Source organism: Cydia fagiglandana, chromosome 10, assembly GCF_963556715.1.
Source record: "Cydia fagiglandana chromosome 10, ilCydFagi1.1, whole genome shotgun sequence".
Classification (NCBI taxonomy): Eukaryota; Metazoa; Arthropoda; class Insecta; order Lepidoptera; family Tortricidae; genus Cydia; species Cydia fagiglandana.
The window spans coordinates 12,443,293-12,466,951 of NC_085941.1; the positions used below are offsets into that span (position 1 = coordinate 12,443,293).

The following is a 23,659-nucleotide window of genomic DNA, read 5'->3' on the forward strand; positions in this document are numbered from 1 at the left end:
TTACAGGTTTTTTGTATGGGGACCCCCCTATTTTTTAACTTTTTTTATTTTTAGATTTTTTCCTACGCTTACACACAATTACCGAGCTGGATTCCAAATTTCATCCTTCTAGGTCATCTGGAAGTAGGTTTAGGTACTATATGTCAGTCACAATAAAAAAGAAATTTGTATGGGAACCCCCCCTATTTATTAACTTTTTTTTGTTTTTAGATTTTTTCCTACGCTTACACACAATAACCGAGCTAGATTCCAAATTTCATCCTTCTAGGTCATCTGGAAGTAGGTTAGGTTTAGGTACTTATATGTCAGTCACAATAAAAAATGGTTTTTTTGTATGGGGACCCCCCCTATTTTATAACTTTTTTTAATTTTTAGATTTTTTCCTACGCTTTCACACAATAACTGAGCTGGATTCCAAATTTCATCCTTCTAGGTCATCTGGAAGTAGGTTAGGTTTAGGTACTTATATGTCAGTCACAATAAAAAATGGTTTTTTTGTATGGGGACCCCCCCTATTTTATAACCCTTTTTAATTTTTAGATTTTTTCCTACGCTTTCACACAATAACTGAGCTGGATTCCAAATTTCATCCTTCTAGGTCATCTGGAAGTAGGTTAGGTTTAGGTACTATAGGTATGTCAGTCAGTCTTAAAATTTACGACTTTTTGACCTTCATATCTTTATAACCGTTTGAGCTAGCTTCATGAAATTTGGGCTTCTAGATGTCCTTATGGATATAATTAAACACACGTAGTTTTATGTGTTTACGTTAAAGATGTTTTGAGTTATAGAAGGGTCAAAAGTGGCACCAAGTGGTTCGTGTAATATTACACTTGGCGCTGGCTAGCCAGTTCCTTTGCTTGAACTTGGCTTGACACGCTGCCGCGTGTCTAGATCGCGTTCGACGGCCACCGGCCGTATTCCTCAATTCTTTGCGCGCGTAGTCGGACGTGTCGTGCGCATCGTGTGTGTTGTGCCAGCTTATACACAGAACACAAACACTCGCAGTGTATTTAGTATAAGAATAGAAATACTACTTAACTAATCAAAATGGGCATGGCTATCAATAATCTACCCAAGGTGAGTGTCCTCTGTTTTATTATATGTGTATTGATTTTAAATTTAATTTTACTAGCCGGCAACTTTGGTTTGAATTGGAAAGTAACAGTAGTTATAATGACCGCTTTGACCTTGTGGAACTTGTTCACGATAAAGAACGAGTCTCCTATCTTGCTCGTTCGTTTTGCATCCGCGCATAATGCAATCCAGTTTCAGTGAAGGATTATGTAAAATCTCTTATGTTTTAATATATTAGGCAAATTCAACGAAGTTTAAGTATAGTATTTTCAATTCAACTTATGAATATATTGTGATTAAAAGTTTTTCATTTTCACGAATTTTACGAACATTTACCAATTCGTTACCTAATCTACAGAAGCAGTGAGTGCTATGACGCATGGTGTACCTATTGTTGCATGTAAAATAAGGAAACTAAGTACATTTATCTCTTTTCGTAATCGTACTAAAGGAAAACCATCCTTTTACATGATTAAGTACTATTCCAGCATAACCATTAATTTTAGCTTAAGATGCGATGTGATGGCCGACTTTATTATCATAAAAAAACCAGTAAAAGTGTAAGATCATATTGCTGATCACATGTTATCACAACAACTTATTTAAACCGCAAATAATATTTACAATCGTGCAGCCCCAAGCCCCACAGCTCGAACAAGTGCAAATTACACGTGCAGCCGCTTAGGACGTACTAAACACACGGTAATCTCAAGTCCAAGTTCATGTTACGTTCTCCACATGATATTTTAATATCGTATGTAAAATACATATTTATATTGTGATCGACTTTCACAACCGGAGGTCGTGGGTAATCCTGTCTCATAGATTATAATAACAAATTACTTTTCAGACTTACATTTTATCAAGCCGCAAATTTTGCAATGAAGAGATAACGCCGTAGGTCTTAGTCAAACTTACGAATTGCATTTGATAAAAAAAAGATTAAGGTGTATGTATAGCAATAGCCCTGTGCCCACCTGGATATTCCACAAAATGATTTTTCTCTACATTCCGTTATGGACATAATGGGTTATTTCCATTATTGCATATACCCTGTCGTTCATATCACCAGCCGGGCAGGGGGACATGATCCTGAAACGGTTTTCTCTTCCTTGCAGATCCGCGAGGAATGCGAGATCTTCCAGTGGTCCGACAAGCAGCTACGGGAGATCATGGTGCGCCTCCACAGCGCCATTGAGAAAGGTCTCGGCAGAGATACCCATGAATCCTCCATCGTCAAGTGTTGGATCACTTACATTCAAGACTTACCCAATGGAAAAGGTAAACTTGCATCCAATCAAAACAATTTTTAATTTCGTAGGCTAGAAGACAAAGACTTATATTTCTTTATTTTCAGAACGCGGTAAATTTTTGGCGTTAGATTTGGGCGGAACCAACTTCAGAGTATTAATAATAAATTTAGGTGATAATCACTTCGACATGCAGTCCAAAATTTATGCCATACCTCAACACATCATGACTGGTACTGGGATAGCTCTGTTCGATCACATAGCCGAGTGCTTAGCCAATTTTATGAAGGTATAAAACATTTAGATAACATAAAAAAATAATTACGAAATAAAAACATTTCTTAATTTAAATGCTGGTTTGTTGTTAGGAACACGGGGTGTATGAAGAACGTTTGGCGCTCGGATTCACATTCAGTTTCCCACTTAAACAACTTGGTCTCACGAAAGGCATTTTACAACGTTGGACCAAAGGATTCTCTTGTTCTGGCGTTGTCGGCACAGATGTCGTCCAGGGATTAAAAGACGCCATCGCGAGACGTGGAGTAAGTATCAAATACCTTAAATAATATCACTCCTTTTAGTTTAAATAGGTAGTTAGAGAAAACCCTCAGTATCACATAATTGAAAACAATCCTGTGCAGTTCTCCTCATTGATGCAATGGCATGACATAGGTATAAGAATGATACCTTTTTCTTCAGAAAGTTGCAAGTTTCCTGTGCCCTCCGAAAAAGCTTCAGAGGCTGTTGTAGTAACATTTATAGTTTCTTGCAATTTGCAGTCTTCCTAGCCCACATCATTGCGATGAAATGTACATAAGAAGTAATTTTACAGGATCTTTCATTATCTGTGATGGGCATCCTTAACGATGCCACCGGCACTCTTTTGTCATGTGCACATAAGGAACGTCATTGCAAGATAGGCTTGATAATTGGTGAGTTGACGATGATACCAGCTCTCTATCTTCGATGTAACGCATGAATCTGGCAACCGAAATGAGAGCCCAGTAGAGGCTTTCTTGACAACTTATGACAACTCAGTACCTATGGTCGATCATTTGTTTCAGTTTAATCCTATTGATTAATATTTAATCGCAGTCGCACACAAAATAACTTAGATATTTCTACGACTTTTCTTTGATTTAACAGAAGAGTTCCTTTCTACAGTTACTTTTAGTTTCATGCACATTAGCTTGTTTGGTTCTAATTAGAATGCAGCTTTTTATGTTTTCGGTTTCTCCAATTGATGAAGTCCAATTCAATTGTTTAACAAAATTTTACATTAGGTAATTGTAGTAATCCACTTTTTAAATTGAAATGTATACCTACAAGTATTTTTTGAGATACATTCATTAATAAATTGTTCTTTTATGATCGAACTGACAACTGAGTTGCTATAAATAAACTCGAAAGCCTCTAAAATCATCTTCAACATGAGGTCGATTCACAACTCTGCATCCAACTCAACTCAAACTGGAATAATTTTATTTTTCATATCTATTCCTAAACGCATGTGTTCTCACTCTTGTAGGACGTACAGATTGACATATGCGCTATTCTGAATGACACCACGGGTACATTGATGTCTTGCGCGTGGAAAAACCACAACTGCAAAATAGGACTCATCGTTGGTAGGTTTACCTTGTTTATTGGCGTGTGGTGGTGTGCTTTCCTGTTGTTTTATGTGTCTAATGCGCTTGAGTTTACAACTTCACACACGTGGAAATCAAATGATTTTGACGTCAGTTCGCCGTCATCTTCAATCATAATCAAACGACGACGTGTGTTTAGTTAAGACTCTTCTGCCTATCTACAGTATCTACTTCTAACTCTCATAACATACATGACATTATTAATATTTTTAAAGCATGAATTGCATGTTAAATTAAACCAAATTCTAAATTTAACTCCAGTGAGCAAAATTATTATGAATGACAATGAGTTAATCAAGCGTAAAACAGGCCAGAATTTTCATAAATGAAAAATACTGACTAATGTGCTTGTAGTAATGCTAAATATAAAACTTCAATTTACGCCTCAGTTACTTTAGTTATTGACAACAAGTGTGTGGGAAAATGGCTTTGTAATTTTCGTGAGACTTAACAACGATCAAAGTACACACTGGCATGATTTTGCATTTATTTAGAAGAGTTTTTGTTTGCTGTCATTAACGCTTTTTTATTAACGAATATCTTGCTGCAAATGTTTTTAATCCTTGATTTTTACGTATTAGGTACCGGCAGCAACGCGTGCTATGTTGAGAAGACGGAATCCTGTGAGCAATTTGAAGGTGGCTTGAGTAAACAAGACATGGTTGTAAACACAGAGTGGGGAGCATTTGGAGATGATGGAGCACTTGACTTTGTACGCACAGAGTTCGACCGCGAAATCGACCAACATTCCGTTAATCCAGGCAAACAAATGTGAGTCGGTAACACGTACAGTTTTTAGTACTAACGAGATACCCTTCCCTGTAATGTGTACTGATTTTTTTTAAATTTAATGTTTCGTTTCAGCCAGGAGAAGATGATATCTGGCATGTATCTGGGAGAACTAGTCCGTCTTGCGCTCGTGAAGTTCACGCGGATGGGTCTACTCTTTGGAGGTCGCGGCTCGGACCTTTTCTTCGAACGAGGCAGCTTCTACACTAAATACGTTTCTGAAATTGAGTCTGACAAACCAGGAGATTTCACGAGCTGCATGGAGGTGCTTGAGGAATTGGGTAAGTTATATGCCAACTGTAGCTTTTGCAAACGGGCTTGAGTCACAAATATATTGTTACTATTGCACTATCCGCGTACGAACCAAAATGTGCGCTACGCGACTCACACTTGACGACAGACAGACGACAGTCAAAGGGAGTGATATTACTATGACAGCACATCCATCAGAGCCAATCTCGATACAATTGATCTGTTTTCGTTTAATAGTCGCTATTAATATGATGCCGTATATGTACCTATGTATATTTATACAGGCTCTAGAAATTTGTTACAACACAAGGAACACTCATGCCATTGTCTTTGATTTATTTTATGGCAAATCATTTTGTATCGTCAGTTAGTTAGCAGCAAGTGGTTGTGATGGATGACTGGTCTTTTTATAGTGTTGAAACGATCTATGATAAAAACTGCTAGGCATCGGTAGGTACACATGTTAGGTTACATAAGCTACCTGATGAATATTGCGCATAAGTTGCAGACTATACTATATTACATCACATTATACATAGTCAGGCCGTATGTTAGGTATACACAAGACGAACGAAAGCAATGAAAAACTTGTATTACCTATATATACTTAAGACGAAAAAAACAATGTGTAAACTAAAATATTCCACGATTATCGCTAAAAAAAAGGTTACTGTCCCCGTAAGCTAATGTTGGTGACGTCAATAGTTTTTTTGTGACGGAATTCGTTTTCAGTATCTACGAACAAAAACTTCGTGATAACTGTTTTACTGCCTGTAGGTTGATTTCGCGTTGGATTCGTACCATACATACTTAGTGAAAGTGACTCGACATAAATCAATATGGATTTAGAACATAAACATCAACAAGTTTACCTTTAATATTCGAGGGTAAATTTTCACGAAACCCGGCGAATAAAAATGGGAGTGTAATCTTGTTTGAATGAGTAACTAATGTAATTACTACTTGGGTTTGCATATTATTAGAGAAAAGTAAATCCCTGCCGACCGACGACACTACATATATCTTATATAATAATCAGTGCTTATCTCTTTACCTCTAAAACAACGAATCTTTATTGCCTTTTGCCTACGCATAATAGCTGTAGGTAGTAAAAAAACCGACCAAGTGCGAGTCGGACTCGCGTTCCAAGGGTTCCGTACATTACCCAATTTTTTACATTGTATTTTTATACCATGTGAAACGCGATTGAATTGCCTTTAAAAAACCCGTAGGGGTAGGATCAAAAACCTACCTATACCTATTACCTACCTATGATTGTGCATGAACTAAATACTTTAAAATTTTCTTCGATTTCTAACCAATATACATATCAACATCACGGCTTACCGCGGTGCTACACAATACATTACAAAACCTCTATCTAATATCTATCCAATCAAAGTCTATAAATATGCCGCCAACATTAATGACCCGTTTGTTTGAAGGGAACTCTAATTGGTACAGGTCAATACAGCTAACAAAACGTCCTTGGAGTCCTTATTAACTACTAAACTAACGAAGTGACTGACGCAAGTTCGCGTAGTTTTAGGTTTATTAACATTTTTGAGTATACAGTAAGCATGGTCTGCCTTCGGTCTAGCTTTCGGTTAGTGTCTTTATACTCATTATAATGTGTAAAAATATTCCAAGTTCTGTAAAAAATATCGATTAATAACGATTAATATTCTGTTCTTCGTAAGACATTGGAAATTTGTCTACAGGAAAAACGTTTTCTCCCCGTTACTTCCATCGATCCAAGACCATCCAGCACTGATTGGTATATTTTGACTGTTAGTTTCTTTTATTTTCGAAAGCACGAAATGCCAAGATACACCGATGGTACGAAACTTACTTGCTGTCTGGTCTGACATTGGCCGTAAATCTGGTCAGACAAAAATCGGCTCGTCATCGATCTACGGTTTCAACGAGTGTATCTATAGCACGTGTTCGCTGCCAACAGCATCTACAATATAATGTTCTGTAATTCCAGGGTTGGACCATGCGACGGAGGCTGACATGGCGGCCGTGCGACACGTGTGCGAATGCGTCTCGCGGCGGGCCGCGCACCTCGTGTCGGCCGGGCTCGCGGTCCTCATCAACAAGATGGGCGAGCCGCGCGTGACCGTCGGCATCGACGGCTCCGTCTACAGGTTCCACCCGCACTTCCACGCGCTCATGTGCGAGAAGATCACACAGCTGATCCGGCCCGGGCTACAGGTGAGACAAACTTCTTCAGTGCTTGTTTTTCCTAATCAAAGGACTCTTAGACTTTTCATTTGCCACTGCGTGGCAACCTTTATGCTTCATCCAACCGAAGCCTTGGTGCAGCCTCTGCGGCACTGCCTCAGAGATCTGGATGATTTTTTCCAGGGCTATGTCAGACAAGTGTCGCAAAGCATTTCCATTTCGGCATTATTTCCATTAAGTACCTAATTTACTGTGTGTGTTTTGTTTTTCTTATCGGCCTTTACACGAGTAAACAGACAATTAATTATAATTATTTGCTAAGAAACTTCGATTACATCGCGCCCTTCGTCTTGCCTAATATACCTAACACTAAAGATCCTTAGCCTTCTATTATATCAGTTCGAAATATAATGAAGGCTTCTGCAAATGATAAACTAGTGGGCCAATTAAATGATAACCTAAGCACCCCTACTCTAATCGATTGTATATGCCAATGCGTAAATCCAGTGGGTAACAGTTAATTAAGGAAAAAACAAAAGAGCGTGGAAAAAACGATTCTTACAAAAAATAATGATATACAATTATATTGATAAACTAGTGGGCCAATTAAATGATAACCTAAGCAACCCTACTCTAATCGTTGTATAAGCCAATGCGTAAATCAAGTGGGTAACAGTTTTTTAAGGAAAAATAACTGAGCGTAGAAAAAAACGATTCTTACAATAAAATTATATACGTACTAGTTTTATCTAGTTTAGATCTGGTAGTGAATAGTTAGTTTTCCTTAGTATCTACGTTTTTGCAAATTGACTGACAATTAACTAATATAGTCACGCTTAATCGGAAGCGGAAAATAAAACCCTCGTTGAAAAACTTAGATTGCATTAATCAGGGAATACGGATGACGGAAGTGGATTTCGTTCTATACAGCTTCGTAGGTATTTTCTTATAAATGAGGAAAATAGCTGCAATATTTTTTGTGAAACTTAAATATCTAATTACCCCATTAGTAAACACAACGCAATCTACACTAGGTATACCACCCACGCATTAGAACTAATAAATCCGCGCAATCACTCTGATAGCGGCCTTTGGACCTTCCTCGATATCACTTGTCCGAAGTGACCAAGACGAGCCCCCTCGTCAATAACAAGTTTATCGAATTACGATAAACCCGTTCCAAAGGCGGACTATGCCCGACAAATAAAACTATACTTATCGCAAACAGTTTTTATCAGAAAAAAGAAGGCGTTGTTTTGACCGCTCGACCTCTGTGACGCGATGTGCGCTGACGAAATATTATAAGTAGGTACTTTGAAGTCACACTGCAGAAAGGTATACCTATATCTAAATTTGAATTAAGCCGCAGCCAAATAACACTAGGCCTCAGTGGCGGATTTGCCCTAAGGCCAAGTAGGCCGGGGCCTAGGGCGGCAAGTTTTTTGGAGGGCGGCAAATTGTGACAAAAAATCCGCTGATGATAACAAGAAATAACTCAGAATGTAGTCAATATGATGGGTGCTGAGAAAGGGGCGGCTACAGGGCCTGGGGCCTAGGGCGGCAAAGACTGCAAATCCGCCACTGCTAGCTCAACGAGGGTGAGGGATATTAGAGTCGGCAACGTGCATGTAATACCTCTGGCGTTGCAGGCGTCCATAGGCTACAGTGACCGCTTACCATCAGGCGGGCCATATACTTGTTTGCCAGACGTAATATTAAAAAAGACAAAGAACTTCTCAAGCTCGATGTCCCATCGATTTTGCTGAGGCATTATACGTTACATTCGTTTTGCACCTTTTCCCATTGGGTGATTCTTCTGAATGCAGCGCCAACAGCTGTTTTAGCGGAATGCAAATGGTCCCAACTACTTTCAGGAAAATCACCCTTCATCGATCTTCACACTCATATTTAAATACATTTGGTTATCGAACTACCTAGCTAACTTACGCAGAAAATAATCAAAAAAACCTTCCAAAAAAGAGCCTGCCCAGTCGTAAATCGTGATCAAGTCCTTGGATCGATTTTAATTTTCACAAAAAAATGTGCAACGTAAGGGCTACACAGAAGTAGTTTGGGCAGCTCTCAAAAACACGATAATAATACCTGCTCATATGCTTACGTTAAATCATTTGATAGGTATGAATTATTTAATCAATCGAATCGATCATCGTGATGCGGCAAATTTTAACAAACATTTGGTGGTTGTAAATAAAATATCTTATTAGAGTTATTAGACATTATTAGTTAAAGTTCTATATCTGAATTTGCGCGCAAGCAAACGTCGGCTTTATCATTATGATATGAAGTTACGTAGCCTACACTGAGAAAATTCTCAATTGTGACAACAATTTTGTGACAACGACCAAATTACTAGGCCCGATATTAAAGAGCAAAAACTAGAACTATTAACACAGAATAAGTAATAGTATTATCATACTATTAATAACGTCAAGTACTTTTAAAAGTTTGCAACGAAACTATCTCGCAGACTATTTCAATGTCACAAGCTTGCTTACGAACGTAAAGTATGTCAAGAACGAGTAACATATCGCTCCGCATAGTTCGAAGAATTTTTGGTGGCTTATCGTAGGAAGGTTACATAATATGTAATATGTATTAAATTGGATGTATACCTGTTTCACCTACCTTCCATTTAATTTTCATTTTAAATGATATACGGGGTGTGGCCTGTAATACGAGCAAAAAATTAAACCGTAGGCGTACTCCTCACACGGTCTACGAGTGAGCCGCACCAAAACGGAGTTTATGGAATGCGACTTCGGAGGAACTGAGGAGGTTGGCTGCAATCTTGTAGTGGACGGCAATAAAATCCCAAAAGTTTCGCGTTTTAAATACCTCGGCTCTATGCTAACAGATGACTCAAAAATCGATCGAGATGTGGACCATCGAGTTAATACGGCTTGGCTTAAATGGAGAACACTGTCCGGCGTTCTGTGTGATAGAAAAGTGCCAATAAAAACTAAGGGAAAAGTATATAAGGCGGCCGTCAGACCTACCATGACATACGGTTCCGAATGCTGGGCAACTTTGAAGAAGCACGAACAAAAGCTACACACAGCAGAGATGAAAATGCTCCGCTGGGCAGGAGGCGTGACGCGCTTGGATAAAGTACGAAACGAATATGTAAGAGGTTCCTTCAAAGTTGCACCAATAGCCGAGAAGGTCAAGGAGGGGCGACTAAGATGGTACGGGCACGTCATGAGGCGAGACGATAGCTACTCCGTAAAAACAGTGCTGAACATTAGCACGCAGCGATCAAGAGGCAGAGGCAGACCGCCCGCCACTTGGTGGTACACTGTCGAAAGGGACCTAAAAACTCACAATATCCCATTGTTGACAACCCAGGACAGACCGGCCTGGCGCAAACGCACAAGAAGGCCCGACCCCAAATGAAGTTGGGACTAAGGGCAGGAAGAAGAAGAAGATCAACGATATCATATAATTCGCTGCTTGTATGAAATATGCGACAATTTCTAAGCAATTGATAGCTGCGCAGTTCTTGAATTGTGCGTATTAGTGCAATTTGCAACCGATACTGAATTTGCTGTGTTTATTGTTTAACCTCTCACCTCTAGCCGTCATAAAACGCATTAAATAATAATTGTTATCATATCAATTATTTTTGTTAATTAGTGGTTATTTAATTACGATTTGTTTTCGTTTCCAGTTTGACCTCATGCTGTCAGAGGACGGCAGCGGGCGCGGGGCGGCGCTGGTGGCGGCGGTGGCGTGCCGCGAGATCCAAAATGCCGTGTAAGCCGCTGACTCTCTCCGTCCCACTGTACCTACCTTCACCACCGACATGGCTGGGATCTCACGTTTCCTAGGTTAGGCCGTAGCTCGAGTGAGGCTTTCCCAAAGATTTTGGCTTCTAACATTTTTAACAGTTGTGACCAAAGTATTTATTCGATCTGATGGAAACAGCCCGGACTAGATGCTGGACATCTGTTTATTTTTTTGTGGGACGGAATTAACGGTACTAAATCAGCTTTATTCTCCCATGCGTTCGGGTTACATAATTAGGATAATGTAGAGTATTATAGCCTTAAACTAGCGCACCAAAGACGCGATTGCGCTTGTCCGGTCTGACGACGGTTAGATAGATTTAATACAATGTTATTGGTCTCAAATATATCTTAGGGAAATCGCCTCTAGTGGTCGGAGCATTTTAATGGTATGCAAATCCATATGGGTATTATGGGTCAGTAAATACAAAGATCGCTTCCGGCGATGTTTTAAAAAGTCTTCAGCTTATGTGTACCTCTGTCCCAAAAGTACATTTTAGATGGACACTAAGATCCTAACTTAAAAACTTTTATATCGATGTCGAAAAGATTTTACTTATTGTACTTATATTTGTAATTAGTCTAGTCACCATCCAGGATTAAGTTATCTGTTGTTGTTACATCTTCTTCAGTCTTAATTTTCTTTTCACCCTTGGTTTATTGAAGGTATTTGTGAAAGACTGAACACTATCCATCTGCTTGTCCTGGTTTTTACACTTGTAATAATATTGATCTTAGTGTCGGTCTGCGCGCTCTGCATTCCCGTTCGCAGTTTCGTAGCCAGCGATGCAGAGATCTGGCCCAACCATCAGCGATATGTTTCCTTTTATTAGCAATAAGTAGATAAAAAATGTACTTTAACGGAGAGAAAGCTCTTGTATTTTATAATGATGTTGAACTTTTAGTAAGAAATATTGTTAAATAGATTATTAGTCTTATACAGAACATCACATACGAAAAGCAAACTATCTGTTGATACCATATTTATTTAAGTATTTTTATACGAATCATTAACAAAAAAAACGAATATTTAGCACAAGACCCTAAGTCCAAGACTTATGCATTGTGATGCCATAAGAAATTATTTAGAGGACTTATAGGTAACATATATTATTGTATGTAACATTACACGAGAATCTCAGTTACGTCTCTGCGGATATTGTAAGTGTAGTGAGCCATTGTTTTTGATCATTCCATTTATAGGATACCACAAGTAATCACTCTCATTTGTCTATCAACTGGCATCCAAATAGGTAGGTTCTAAGTATAACATAACACAAAGGTAGTTTGCAATTTCTTTTAGTTCGTATTTGTTTATTGATTCACTTACTGTCAGGAAATTTTACAAAATGATCCAAAAATGACGGATGTAATCCCAGGTTGAAAACACTGCATTAATTTAACTTTAGTTTATTGATATTTAACTGTGATAGAGCTAGAAATATGTTATAAAGATTTTTCGTTGGTCTTTGTTATCTTAAAGGTCTAATTTTTGGTGATAGATATGTTTGACATAGTTACTTAATAATATCTACAAAAACAATGACATATATAGAGATAATGAATAGTTTAAAAATTAGGTACAAAAGGCAAAATTGTGGAAACATCTAGTTGTTTTTAAAATGTATATTCGGAATATTTACTTAATTACTACCGTCACGTATGCCCTTTTAATTCATAACATCATTAGTAGTTCCTAGTTTTCAATAGGTGCATTTTTAAGTACGTATACGTATATTGCGTATTGTCAGTATGAGTTTGCCGCATTGCATGCTATGTGTAACGCAGTTGTTATTTTAAATTATTTAGAATTAAGTACTCTTTTAAGATATTTGGTATCTACGCAGCGCATACTAAATAGATAATAATAAAAGTCTGTTATATATTTAGCTTAGCAGACTAAAAATAATACTGAGTTCTATCGAGTGAAATTATTGCGCTCTTAATTTACTAAGTTGTATACCTATTATTAATCATGTATATGATTTGCTCAAAGCTCCAAACAAGAAAACCGTTTTAAGTTTCCAAAATCTTATTCAGACTCTAAAAATTTATCCAATCACCCGAAGAATGCACAAATAAACTGACTAAATTTAGTATACTTACCTTTGATTCATCTGAATCATGACTTGTTTTGAGCAGTATTGTGTATATTTTAATGAGTTACATTACAACACTACATCTGTGTCCGCGTGAAACGGCTAGTTCTACATTCCATAGGGCTTTTAAAGCTCCTAGGTTCAGTACTTATAGTCGTATGAATTCATTGAAAATCTAACCCAAACAGCAGAAATGTACACACATATCACATATGTCATTATGAGACAATAATCATGGATCCGTTGTATGTAATAAATAGGTTTAGATTTTTGTTTGTATGGCCTGGCGCCCGATTTGGTTATTGCTTCATTACACATTGTGTAAATTGTAATTATGAATAGATTTCTATATATTAAATATCATGAAATCACGAAATAATTTATGTGAAAGAGATAATGAATGTAGATAGCTCTTTTTTTGTGTCAGAGCTGTGAGCAATGTTACTTATTTCAAGAATAAATTTATATAAATTTACCGACTATCTTTAATTTATTCCGATACTGTCACTCTATACGCTGGCCCTTCGTAGCCTCTCCGACCACCGCCATTCATATGTGGTTCATAACTTTTTTAAAATAGCACATTTGCCTTGCACCGTTGATATACAGGATGGCTAATAAATTATTGCATTCCCATTGCCAGGAAGGTTTTGGCATTATACTGAGCAACTTTCACTATGGTAAGTACAGCCACGAAATCGCGAAAAAAAGACTTTGCCTGTTTCATACATTTTGGCTGGTCCGTTTTCTAAGGGAGGATAATTATATAATCCGCGATTTTTGGGTTGGTCCCATTGCAAAAGTTGCTCAGTATAATGCCAGAACCTCCCTAGCAACGGGAATGCAGTTATTTTTTAGCCACCGTGTTTTCAGATTTTTTTATATCTTTCGTCGTATTATAAATGTCACGTTTTGCGCTCTCTCATATTACATTTTCAGAGCTCCTTTTGCTATTGACCACCGGACGCTAAATTACCGCCAAGGTCGCTCAAGTCTATACTAATAATATAGCCTAGTATGAATAACTTACTACCTACTAACACAGAGAATAGAGTGTATTAGTTATTCTGTGGTATAGAGGCGGATTGTCAAAGTAAATTATGTAGCCACTGTAAATTTACTACCATCTTTCGACAGAAGATTAAAACTGTTAGAACGCCATTTGACTTTGGTCCTTATTATTTTACTAATATGTGTTAATCAATCAAATATTGAAATTAACGCCATGCACTCGACTGTAGGCCAAAGGTTATGGCGCCATCGCTCGAAAAGAGTGCACCATAGCTTTGGCCTACTCTCGAGTAGATGGCATTAATATTAATATTTAACACATATCAGTGAAAGAATAATAATCAAAGTCAAATTGCGTCAGGGTCAGGTCAGGGGACAGGTTTAATCTTCTATCGAAAGATGGCAGTAAATGTACTGTAGCTACATAATTTACCATGACAGTAACTCTCTATTTCAAATTCTCTTTGCTACTAACGAGCGTAGGTACGTTTTAAGTTAAATCAACCTCTTATAAAGTGCCTGCGAAGTTAAATGTAGGTACTTACCTACCAAAAACCTTCATCAAACCATAAGGAAATTAATCTCAAACTACAAGCAAAGACAACATATGTACAATCATATATCATACTTTATTATCTTATTTAAACTAAGTAGTGCAGTTAACAATACCAAATCTTTTTATTTTACCGTCTGTTAATTAATTATTTTTTTACTAATTTATCCATACTTTAACAAAACCGTGCAAAATAATGTCAATAAGTAATATCCACTAATCAGTTCATACATTATTTGCTTTTTGTAAGTATCACCTTGTAGATCTAACAAATGAATCAATTTATATTTCGGTGGACAAAATAAGACTCAATTCTTTAATTTAGCTAACTTCAAAAAAGGAGGAGGCTCAGATGAATGTAAGTTCAGATGATTTATAATATTTTAAATAAAAATCTTAATGGCCCAGGTGCATGTATATTGTATATGCTGAGTGTTGTATGCCTAAATATATTTACATATGTGACGGAATTAAAAATTCGCAGATACAGCGTTTAAATTTAATTGGGTACTTAATTAAAAATATTTCAATAATAAACTGGTAATAAACAACCTTAAATAGAATACTAGACACAACTCTTGACTATACGAATTAATTAAGCAGATATAATCACAAGAATAAGTCAGGGGTCGGCAAACCGTGGCTCGTCTCATGCTGCTCTTTGGAGATGCAATAACAGGTAAAAATTCAAAGTCACTGTCGCCCAATCTCCGCATGCATAAATCATTTCTTTTCACTAACAAGATTGACATGTTACGAAAAATCACATTTGAGGGTCTAAAACTGGTGATTTCTACTGAGATTGGCGTTTCTACTCAAAAGCTAGTTTTTGGCGACCCCTGGAAAAGGTGTACAATGGACATGTAGCCCCTGCAGGTGAAGTGTAAAGGTTGTTTTTTTAATTCAACTAATTGATTTAACTTTTTACATTAGCAGGTCAACGTAAGATCTTCACATTGTTTATAAAAAACCTGGAAAGTGCGAGTCGGACTCGCGCACGAAGGGTTCCGTACCATAATGCAAAAAACGGTCACCCATCCAAGTACTGACCCCGCCCGACGTTGCTTAACTTCGGTCAAAAATCTCGTTTGTTGTATGGGAGCCCCACTTAAATCTTTATTTTATTGTTTTTAGTATTTGTTGTTATAGCGGCAACAGAAATACATCATCTGTGAAAATTTCAACTGTCTAGCTATCACGGTTCGTGAGATACAGCCTGGTGACGGACGGACGGACGGACGGACAGCCGAGTCTTAGTAATAGGGTCCCGTTTTTACCCTTTGGGTACGGAACCCTAAAAATGTAGAGTTCGAACCGGCGACATTATAAAGTTTAGCACATAACTTGTGTACAAGGTTTCATACCTTAAAACGCAAAATTACTCAACCCAAGCTATGTGAAATATAATATAATTATAAATTGACACATACAGAGTACCTACACGTCCATTTCACACTGTCAGAAGATATAAAATGTCGAACGGTACAGGTATGAGCAAAAGTATTAATTTAAAAACTTTTTTAATATAATATACTTAGTTATGGATAATGCTAGTACTTCATTCACAGCTATATGCATCATACACGGCCTTTCCTGTTAATTTGTGTAACAAGCATGTCACCATTTTTTATGTCTCCACAAATTATTTCTAATGACTCATATACTAAGTAAAACATAGAATTAGTAAAATCATTGGAAAACGAGAAAGATCTAATATGTCATGTGTTAGTTACTTTTTATTATTAAGTAGGTTGAGGCTGATTTGACATTAGTTTCCTGAAATAGTGACATTGCCAAGTGCCCATTTCCAATAAAAAATGAACCCAACTAACAGATCCTTGCCACTGAAAGTGTTTAGTGTGTACAACCACATCTGTTACAGAAGACATAAAGCTAACGATAATAAAAAATACTTGGCGTATCAGCCTCTTCCCATCTCATCTTAAAATTTAATTCCTTATAAAACCTAATTAAATGAGAATCATAGAAATCATCACATTTTTATAAGGGGGTTCATCAAATCATCATACTCATCGTAAGGCCTTATCATGATTTTTCACAAAATATGTTGAAATTAATTTAGGCAAATATTCAATCACATGTTCCCAAAACAACACATTTACAAAATACGTAGGTACTACTTGCATGTGGCATAAAATTAACATGTTACAAAATTTCTTAAATAGATATATATTTATAAACTTTCTTTCAAAGGCTTTAAATTTAAAAATATGGTGTAATGAATGATTGATTTGAAATGATTCAAATGTTAATTTAAGTTCAAAGTTGTCCTGTATAGTCGCATTAAATAATATTATTGTATTTTACTAATACACTCATACTCTTATTGCAAAGTTTAGTTTTAGAGATATGATTAGAATTCAAATTCCATTATAATTAAGAAATTGTATTTTTTTAAACACAAATAAATTCGAAAAATGTTACTAATAAATATTTGCTTAATATTATACAAGAAAGTAAAGGTAAAATTGTTCCAAACTTAACAGTTTATTAAAGCCAATATTCATTCTGGCAACATTCCATACATTTTCCACTAGGAAGTAAAAAATGTGTGCAACCTTGACATAATGTAAATTAGCCTTAAAAATAAATAATAATTTTATACCCGACAGGCACATTCTGAAGGTGTCCGAGCAGGTTTGCTCCTAGGTGCTGTCAGTCGCTTGGATGCTCCAGTACCATATTGTATACCGGAACCTATTCTTTCAGGATCCAACTCGCCAGCTTCAATCTTGGCTAAGATAGTTTTAGAGCATTTCAAAAAAGCCTCCTCTACATTTTCACCTGTCTTTGCACTGGTCTCAAGAAACACCAATTCTGAAATTTAAAAATATAGATATTGATGAAATGATGGCAAAAAAAAGCTATGTTCATTCACAAATTTAGAGTGTGCCAAATAACAAAAATTTGATACTGTTTGCTGTGACAAAACATCAAACAGTAAACTGTATCAAAAAGTAAAACTTTTAAATTTGTTAATGAACATAGCTAAATTATTATAATTTATAATTAGCAAAATTTTAAACTACATCTACATTCACATTTTATATTTTAATTCAGTCTACTGTGTCTAGTATCATAGCCAGGAACAAATAGTATTAATCTGATTAATACAAAATAATTAATTACAAAAATATATTTGATTAGATTCCAACATTTGCAGCGATAAGCAAGATAGTTATCAAAATATTACCTGTTAACACATTCACTGCTGGATAAAAAATTAAACAGTACTCCAGAAACTATACAATATCTGTCAGTGCCTGCTAGGTGAGTTGTCGAGGCCACATAACAATCAACACAGTACTATGCTGTGTGCCCGCTAGGCAGACGCCAGGGCTGTCCAAATATCCTGTTACTTTTATATTGCAAGTTTGTAGTCTTCATTTGCAAAGAGATGAATGTGTTAATTTGTATCGAAATCATATCAGTATGAATGCTATATTCAAAGTTCTATTGTCATCAGTAACTTTGTACTTTCCCAATACTAATTAAAGAAAAAGACAATAATTACTTCACAGACATGTGTTTATGACTATGCCATGATATTGGAACCCAAAATAATGTTTTGAGATAAGTTATTAAATATAATTAATTCTTTTACTATATCTTAAAGCTAAGTACAACTATTACTCACCGTTTTCCTGAGCAAATTGACTAGCTTCCGTAAATGTAACTTCTCTGGAGTCTTCCAAATCCTTCTTATTTCCAACAAGTAATATGACAATGTTGGGGCTGGCGAGAGTTCGCGCGTCTCTCAACCAGTTTGATAGAGCATTGAACGAGTCTCGGGACGTGATGTCATATACCAATAGAGCGCCAGCAGCCCCTCTGTAGTATGACCGTGTCACAGAACGAAACCTCTCTTGCCCGGCAGTATCCCAAATTTGTAATTTGGTTGATTTACCTCCTATATTCACAATTTTAGATCCAAATTCTACTCCGATAGTATGACACCTATCTTCTTTGACTACAATCGAAAAAAGTTATTTGTGTCAATACCACCCAAACAGATGCAAGATAGCAAGTGAAGCAAATAGCATTTAAATAATTATCGTGAGTAAATGAGACCGTTTAAAACATAGGAATCAATTTTACGGATGAATAACAAAAGCATCTAAGTACTTACATTTGTTGCCAATGAAGTTATTAAGGAGGCTCGATTTTCCTGTACCCGCACTTCCAATAACGAGGAATTTGAACAAGTATTCTGTGAAACGAAAAAATGGAGAGTTTAGGGTCTCAGTAGACGTTAGATGCTGGAAAATTTATGGAAAACCCAATAGAGATTAGATAAAGCAAATGATTCTATATCATAGGTACATACCATAGGATTCAGACATGACGTAATAGTGTAAAGTCAAAACGGGCCTTAATTTTATTAGATTTTCTGATAGAATCAAGAAACACAAAATTTTTATTATGTACAAACACGATCAAAACACAAGATGTTTCATTTCCGGAGTTTTTTTTTTTTCAATGTAAATTTTTTTTATAATGGCCGGTTTAGATTCGCGGCTCGTGGCTCGTCTCGCGTCTCGCCTAGAGCGCGTAAGCCCGTCAAGCTAAAGTTGCTAACACACTATCGCACCGCACCAAGGTCATTGTGGGACGCACCCATAAGTAAAAGGGAGAAAGCGATATCTCTTTCTCCCTCTTACTTATGGGTGCGTCCCACAATGACCTTGGTGCGGTGCGATAGTGTGTTAGCAACTTTATGATTACACTCTCGCCTCGGGGCTTGTCGAGCTAGTATATTTTAAACACTAACGGCACGGCATAAGGTTTATAACCCAATGACGAGCCGAACGCGAGTGTAAGCAAAAAAAAACCGCTCCTCCACGCGAGCCGAGCCGCGAGACGAGCCCACCGCTTACACTCGCGTCTCGTGGCTCGCGCGAGAATGTAAACCGCTTGTTGGCTCCCACGCGAATGTAAGCCGCAGGCTACACACGATCAAACAGGCCTCGGACCGGACCAGGATCACGGTACGGTACACCCCTCTGTTACGGCTTTAACTCCGGAAATGTTGCGGATTGCTTGCGGTCAAATGCAGTCCAAAGAGTGCACGGTCTATGGTTAACCCCTCGTATGCGGCCTGTCAAATATAATCATTGAAAAAGTGACCGTGACATATAAACAATAGATTTAAATTCACACGCACGGATCTATGTCTAAGCATACGAGGGGTTAAATGTCAATGTGTTTAGTTACTTTTTGTTTTACAATTTACATTTCACTGGCTTGTTCTTGTCAATCAATTTTCATTTAATTTTGAAAAAGAAAAACACGTAGTGAATGTAGTGATTATATTCTCTTTGAAAGAAATAAAAAATAATCAATTGACTTGACACTATTACAATTTTTAGCGATGTAAATAAACGGAATGGTTAACTATAGTTTTAATTCATATGGGATCAAGTTTTCCTTTCCGACACTAGTTCAGTCATCTAGAATTAATTTGTAAACATACCAGCCAGGTTTCTCATGAGACAACATGAATGCCGCCAGAAATAAAGCAGGAGTGAGTACATTTTCTTCTGATCATATACTAGACTATCTACATTTTTATCGTACATAATGATATGAATATGAATGTCGAGATGATTTACAACTCTGGTTTTTACAGAAGAAAATTAAATCATTATGTTACCTGACTTTGGGAGGCTCTGTGGCTTACCAACTTATTTATATGAAGAAAGACTTCAATGGTTACTATGAGAATGTACTGCAACCCCTAAGTCAACTTCTCAACCCTGAATTGGCACACACAATTGGAGTATCTGCCTTTAAATATGGTCTGTTCCCAGCTCAAACTGACAGTGATTCAGGTGTTTTAGTAAGTTACTACCCTAATCCTAATACTACTATCATATTTTTCTCGACTAGAGTCTGTACAGAAAGAGAAGAGTCATAGAATGTTTTGGATCCCATACATGTGTCCTATGTCCCATACATGAATTCTCTTCCGCACAGTTTCTAGTAATCTATTGTTTTGCATTAATTAAAGATAAATTTAAACTGATTTTTTACTTTACAGAAAACTGAATTCTTGAACAACAAACTTTCTAACCCAATTGGTATTGCTGCTGGTTTTGACAAGCATGGAGATGCTGTGATAGGTCTAAAAAATGCTGGCTTTGGCATGGTCGAAATAGGATCTGTCACTCCTCTCCCCCAGCCGGGGAATCCCAAGCCACGTGTCTTTCGTCTGCCAGAGGACAAGGCAGTCATTAACCGATATGGATTCAATAGTGAAGGCCATGACAATGTGTACAATAAAATAAAAGACCTGGATAAGTCACTGTTGGCTAGTACACTGCTTGGCATTAATCTAGGAATGAACAAGCTTTCCGATAACCCTGTAAAAGATTACTGTTTGGGTATACAGAAGTTCTGGAATATTGCAGACTATTTTGTCATCAATGTTAGCAGGTATAAAAAGTATAATATGTAATTTGCCAATACTATAAGTACAGGTGTCAAACTTAGCATTCATGTTCCTAGAATACATGATAATGCTTTTATATACGCAAAAATAATTTTCTTCAAATGTAGTGTACCTATTGCTTTTTTCTCTGTTAATATCTTTCATAATCATAATGTTTATTTTGTTTCAGCCCAAACACACCTGGTTTAAGATCACTACAGGCTAAGGACGAACTTTCTAAATTATTAACTGAGGTTAATAAAGTAAGAAATGAAATGGTTCCCAAGAAAAACATACCCCTATTGCTTAAGTTGGCGCCAGATCTGACAGAACAAGATAAAAAGGATGTTTCAGCAGTTATCACTAAGAAAGGAAGTCAAGTTGATGGACTTATCATTTCAAACACAACTATAGACAGGCCACAACTGGTACACCAAGATGTGTCCCAAGAGCCAGGCGGTCTCAGTGGAAAACCATTGGCTAGCAAATCAACAGAAATGATCAAAGAGATGTATAAATTAACCCAAGGTTAGCTTAGTTAGTCCAAGTTGCTTAATTGCAATCTACAATTTTACAAACATTAGGAATGCCCAGAACACAAGATTTTTAACTTGTCATATAACTTAATAACTTATCATCTTATGATATTAACAGTTTTTGTTCATACTTTCAGGTAAAGTGCCAATAGTAGGAGTAGGAGGTATTTTCAGTGGCCAAGATGCATATGAGAAGATCTTGGCAGGTGCTAGTACAGTACAAATTTACACAGCTTTAATATACCATGGACCTCCCATAGTCAATAAAATCAAACAAGAGCTTGCCGACCTCCTACACAAAGATGGTTACAGGAATGTCAATGAAGCGGTTGGTAAAGGTGTCAAATGACAAAAGTGGTTTGATTTATTTTAATATTTATTACTTATTAGCCCATTTTAACAATGTATTGGTTTTTTGTTCAGACTTCATTGTAAAACATTCCATCTATGATGGCTTTTCTTTTGTTACCTCAGGTGCTCCTGTAAATATCAATGACAGAGAGAATGATGGTTTATAAAGTGTTATAATGACAGAGAGTTTGAAACAGATAATAAAAAATAATGATTTAAGAAAACTTTGTTTTACTATATTTGGGATTTTACTTTTATAAATATCATTCATCTCATTACACATACACAAATCACATAAATGATCTTATTTACCTTGTATTTTACAGTTAGGTAACTGTGATGCCAAGTACTGTTTACACTCTTCCAAGTCATTTACACTTTTCAAATCAAACAGCACCAAATTTTGTAGATTGTGGCAATCTTTTAAATCCTTGAGTCCAGCATCACTGACATCAGCTATGTCTGAGACTTGTAAGTGAGTTAAAGAATCTTTACCATGTGATAAACCCTTCAATGCTCTGTCCTCAATATATGAACTTTTGTGAAGTATAATCTTATACAGTTTGATGCATCCAACTGAAAAAATAAAATTAAAGCTTTAAAACAAAATCGCCAAATAATTCCAACTGAGCATAGAATAGTCGTAGTTGCTAGTGAGTCACTTGCAAAAATGTAGGTATTTTGGGACAATGTCATGGCATTTTTGCAAGTGATTCATAGATTACTAAATACAATACATACTTAAATGGGAGAAACCATAATGTGATATTGATGAATTTGTAGCATCAATTACTGCCAGTCTTGGGACTGGTTGGTCATTAGCTGGCAGCAGATTGTAGTCTGCAAGCTTCTGCCCTCCAACCCACTCGACGGTGCCCCCGTTCCGTAGCACCCATTCAGCGCACGCACGGTCAGGACCAACTTTTTTTATACGCTCTGCGTCTGGCTTATTAAACATCATATTAACATATTCCCAGAAACATCTGACTTGATTGGCTTGCGCTGCTTTCACTGTAAGCGTTGGGCATCGTAATGTCTGTAAAATGAAAGAAGACTCGATGTATTTGTGACCAACTTAAGAAAATGTATTTCTGAACTGCGTAGTTTTTTATGTACCTAAGTATTTGGTTCATAGTTAGTACCTAGTAGAGTCATACAGAAAAGTGGATTCTTGATACTTATGTTAGGGAACTGGCTGTACTTACGAAGCGTGAGGCTACAGTCCACATCTTTGCAGAGAATAATGTAAACTTCAAGACTGTGATACAGTAAAATACCGGCGATTGCTGGCGATGATGTAATGCGATGTTATTGAATAGTTAAACGTCAAAATGTCCAAGTCCAAACAAAGTGAGGGTCTACCGCCAACATCGGAGACTAGACCGTCTTCGGGTTTTCTTTTTTTCGCGGTAGACCCTCGTTTGAAACGTGAGGGCCGGGAGGGCCGGTCAGACTGGTGAGGGCATGTGAGGGCACACACAGATAAAATGGATAAAATACTACTGCGAAAGGCAAAGCGCTAATATAATTTAAGTTGGCTAAATTGATGTTTGTCTGGTTTTCATTGGTGTACTTAAAACTGCATCACACGAACGGATTCGTGCAATTTCATTTTTAAAATCACCGGAAAAATACAGCTGTTATATGT

The 23,659-nt window shown here is 36.9% G+C and overlaps 4 protein-coding genes across 7 annotated transcripts in view; 2 read left to right on the forward strand and 2 right to left on the reverse strand.

Annotated features, from left to right (window-relative positions):
• Positions 1–13,589, forward strand: part of LOC134667891 (hexokinase type 2) — a 35,958-nt gene extending 22,369 nt beyond the window's left edge. For 2 of the 4 annotated variants that reach the window (XM_063525289.1, XM_063525290.1), the window contains exons 2-9: positions 2,196–2,358; positions 2,435–2,616; positions 2,696–2,869; positions 3,856–3,955; positions 4,558–4,747; positions 4,841–5,046; positions 7,008–7,234; positions 10,893–13,589. In XM_063525289.1, the coding sequence (XP_063381359.1) occupies positions 2,196–2,358; positions 2,435–2,616; positions 2,696–2,869; positions 3,856–3,955; positions 4,558–4,747; positions 4,841–5,046; positions 7,008–7,234; positions 10,893–10,982 (1,332 nt within the window). In that variant the 3' untranslated portion in view covers positions 10,983–13,589. Of the gene's footprint in view, positions 1–905; positions 1,081–2,195; positions 2,359–2,434; positions 2,617–2,695; positions 2,870–3,159; positions 3,260–3,855; positions 3,956–4,557; positions 4,748–4,840; positions 5,047–7,007; positions 7,235–10,892 lie in introns of those variants that run through there. The other 2 variants (XM_063525288.1, XM_063525287.1) reach the window with 2 other exon arrangements.
• A 1,139-nt stretch (positions 13,590–14,728) lies between these two features.
• LOC134667902 (ras-related protein Rab-4B) lies at positions 14,729–19,166 on the reverse strand. The gene is made up of 4 exons (XM_063525313.1): positions 19,022–19,166; positions 18,824–18,904; positions 18,332–18,664; positions 14,729–17,511 (listed from the first exon to the last, which is right to left on the reverse strand). Exons 1-4 carry the CDS (start codon positions 19,035–19,037, stop codon positions 17,294–17,296), a joined length of 648 nt encoding a protein of 215 aa, XP_063381383.1. The 5' UTR covers positions 19,038–19,166; the 3' UTR covers positions 14,729–17,293.
• Positions 19,167–19,935: 769 nt separating this feature from the next.
• On the forward strand, positions 19,936–22,168 carry LOC134667900 (dihydroorotate dehydrogenase (quinone), mitochondrial). The gene is made up of 5 exons (XM_063525309.1): positions 19,936–20,218; positions 20,324–20,533; positions 20,735–21,129; positions 21,315–21,652; positions 21,798–22,168. The coding sequence occupies exons 1-5, from the start codon at positions 20,192–20,194 to the stop codon at positions 22,007–22,009; spliced, it is 1,182 nt and encodes a 393-aa protein (XP_063381379.1). The 5' UTR covers positions 19,936–20,191; the 3' UTR covers positions 22,010–22,168.
• Positions 22,019–23,488, reverse strand: LOC134667903 (ATP synthase subunit s, mitochondrial). The gene is made up of 4 exons (XM_063525314.1): positions 23,217–23,488; positions 22,753–23,047; positions 22,324–22,587; positions 22,019–22,140 (listed from the first exon to the last, which is right to left on the reverse strand). Exons 1-4 carry the CDS (start codon positions 23,238–23,240, stop codon positions 22,106–22,108), a joined length of 618 nt encoding a protein of 205 aa, XP_063381384.1. The 5' UTR covers positions 23,241–23,488; the 3' UTR covers positions 22,019–22,105.
• Between the last annotated feature and the right edge of the window lie 171 nt (positions 23,489–23,659).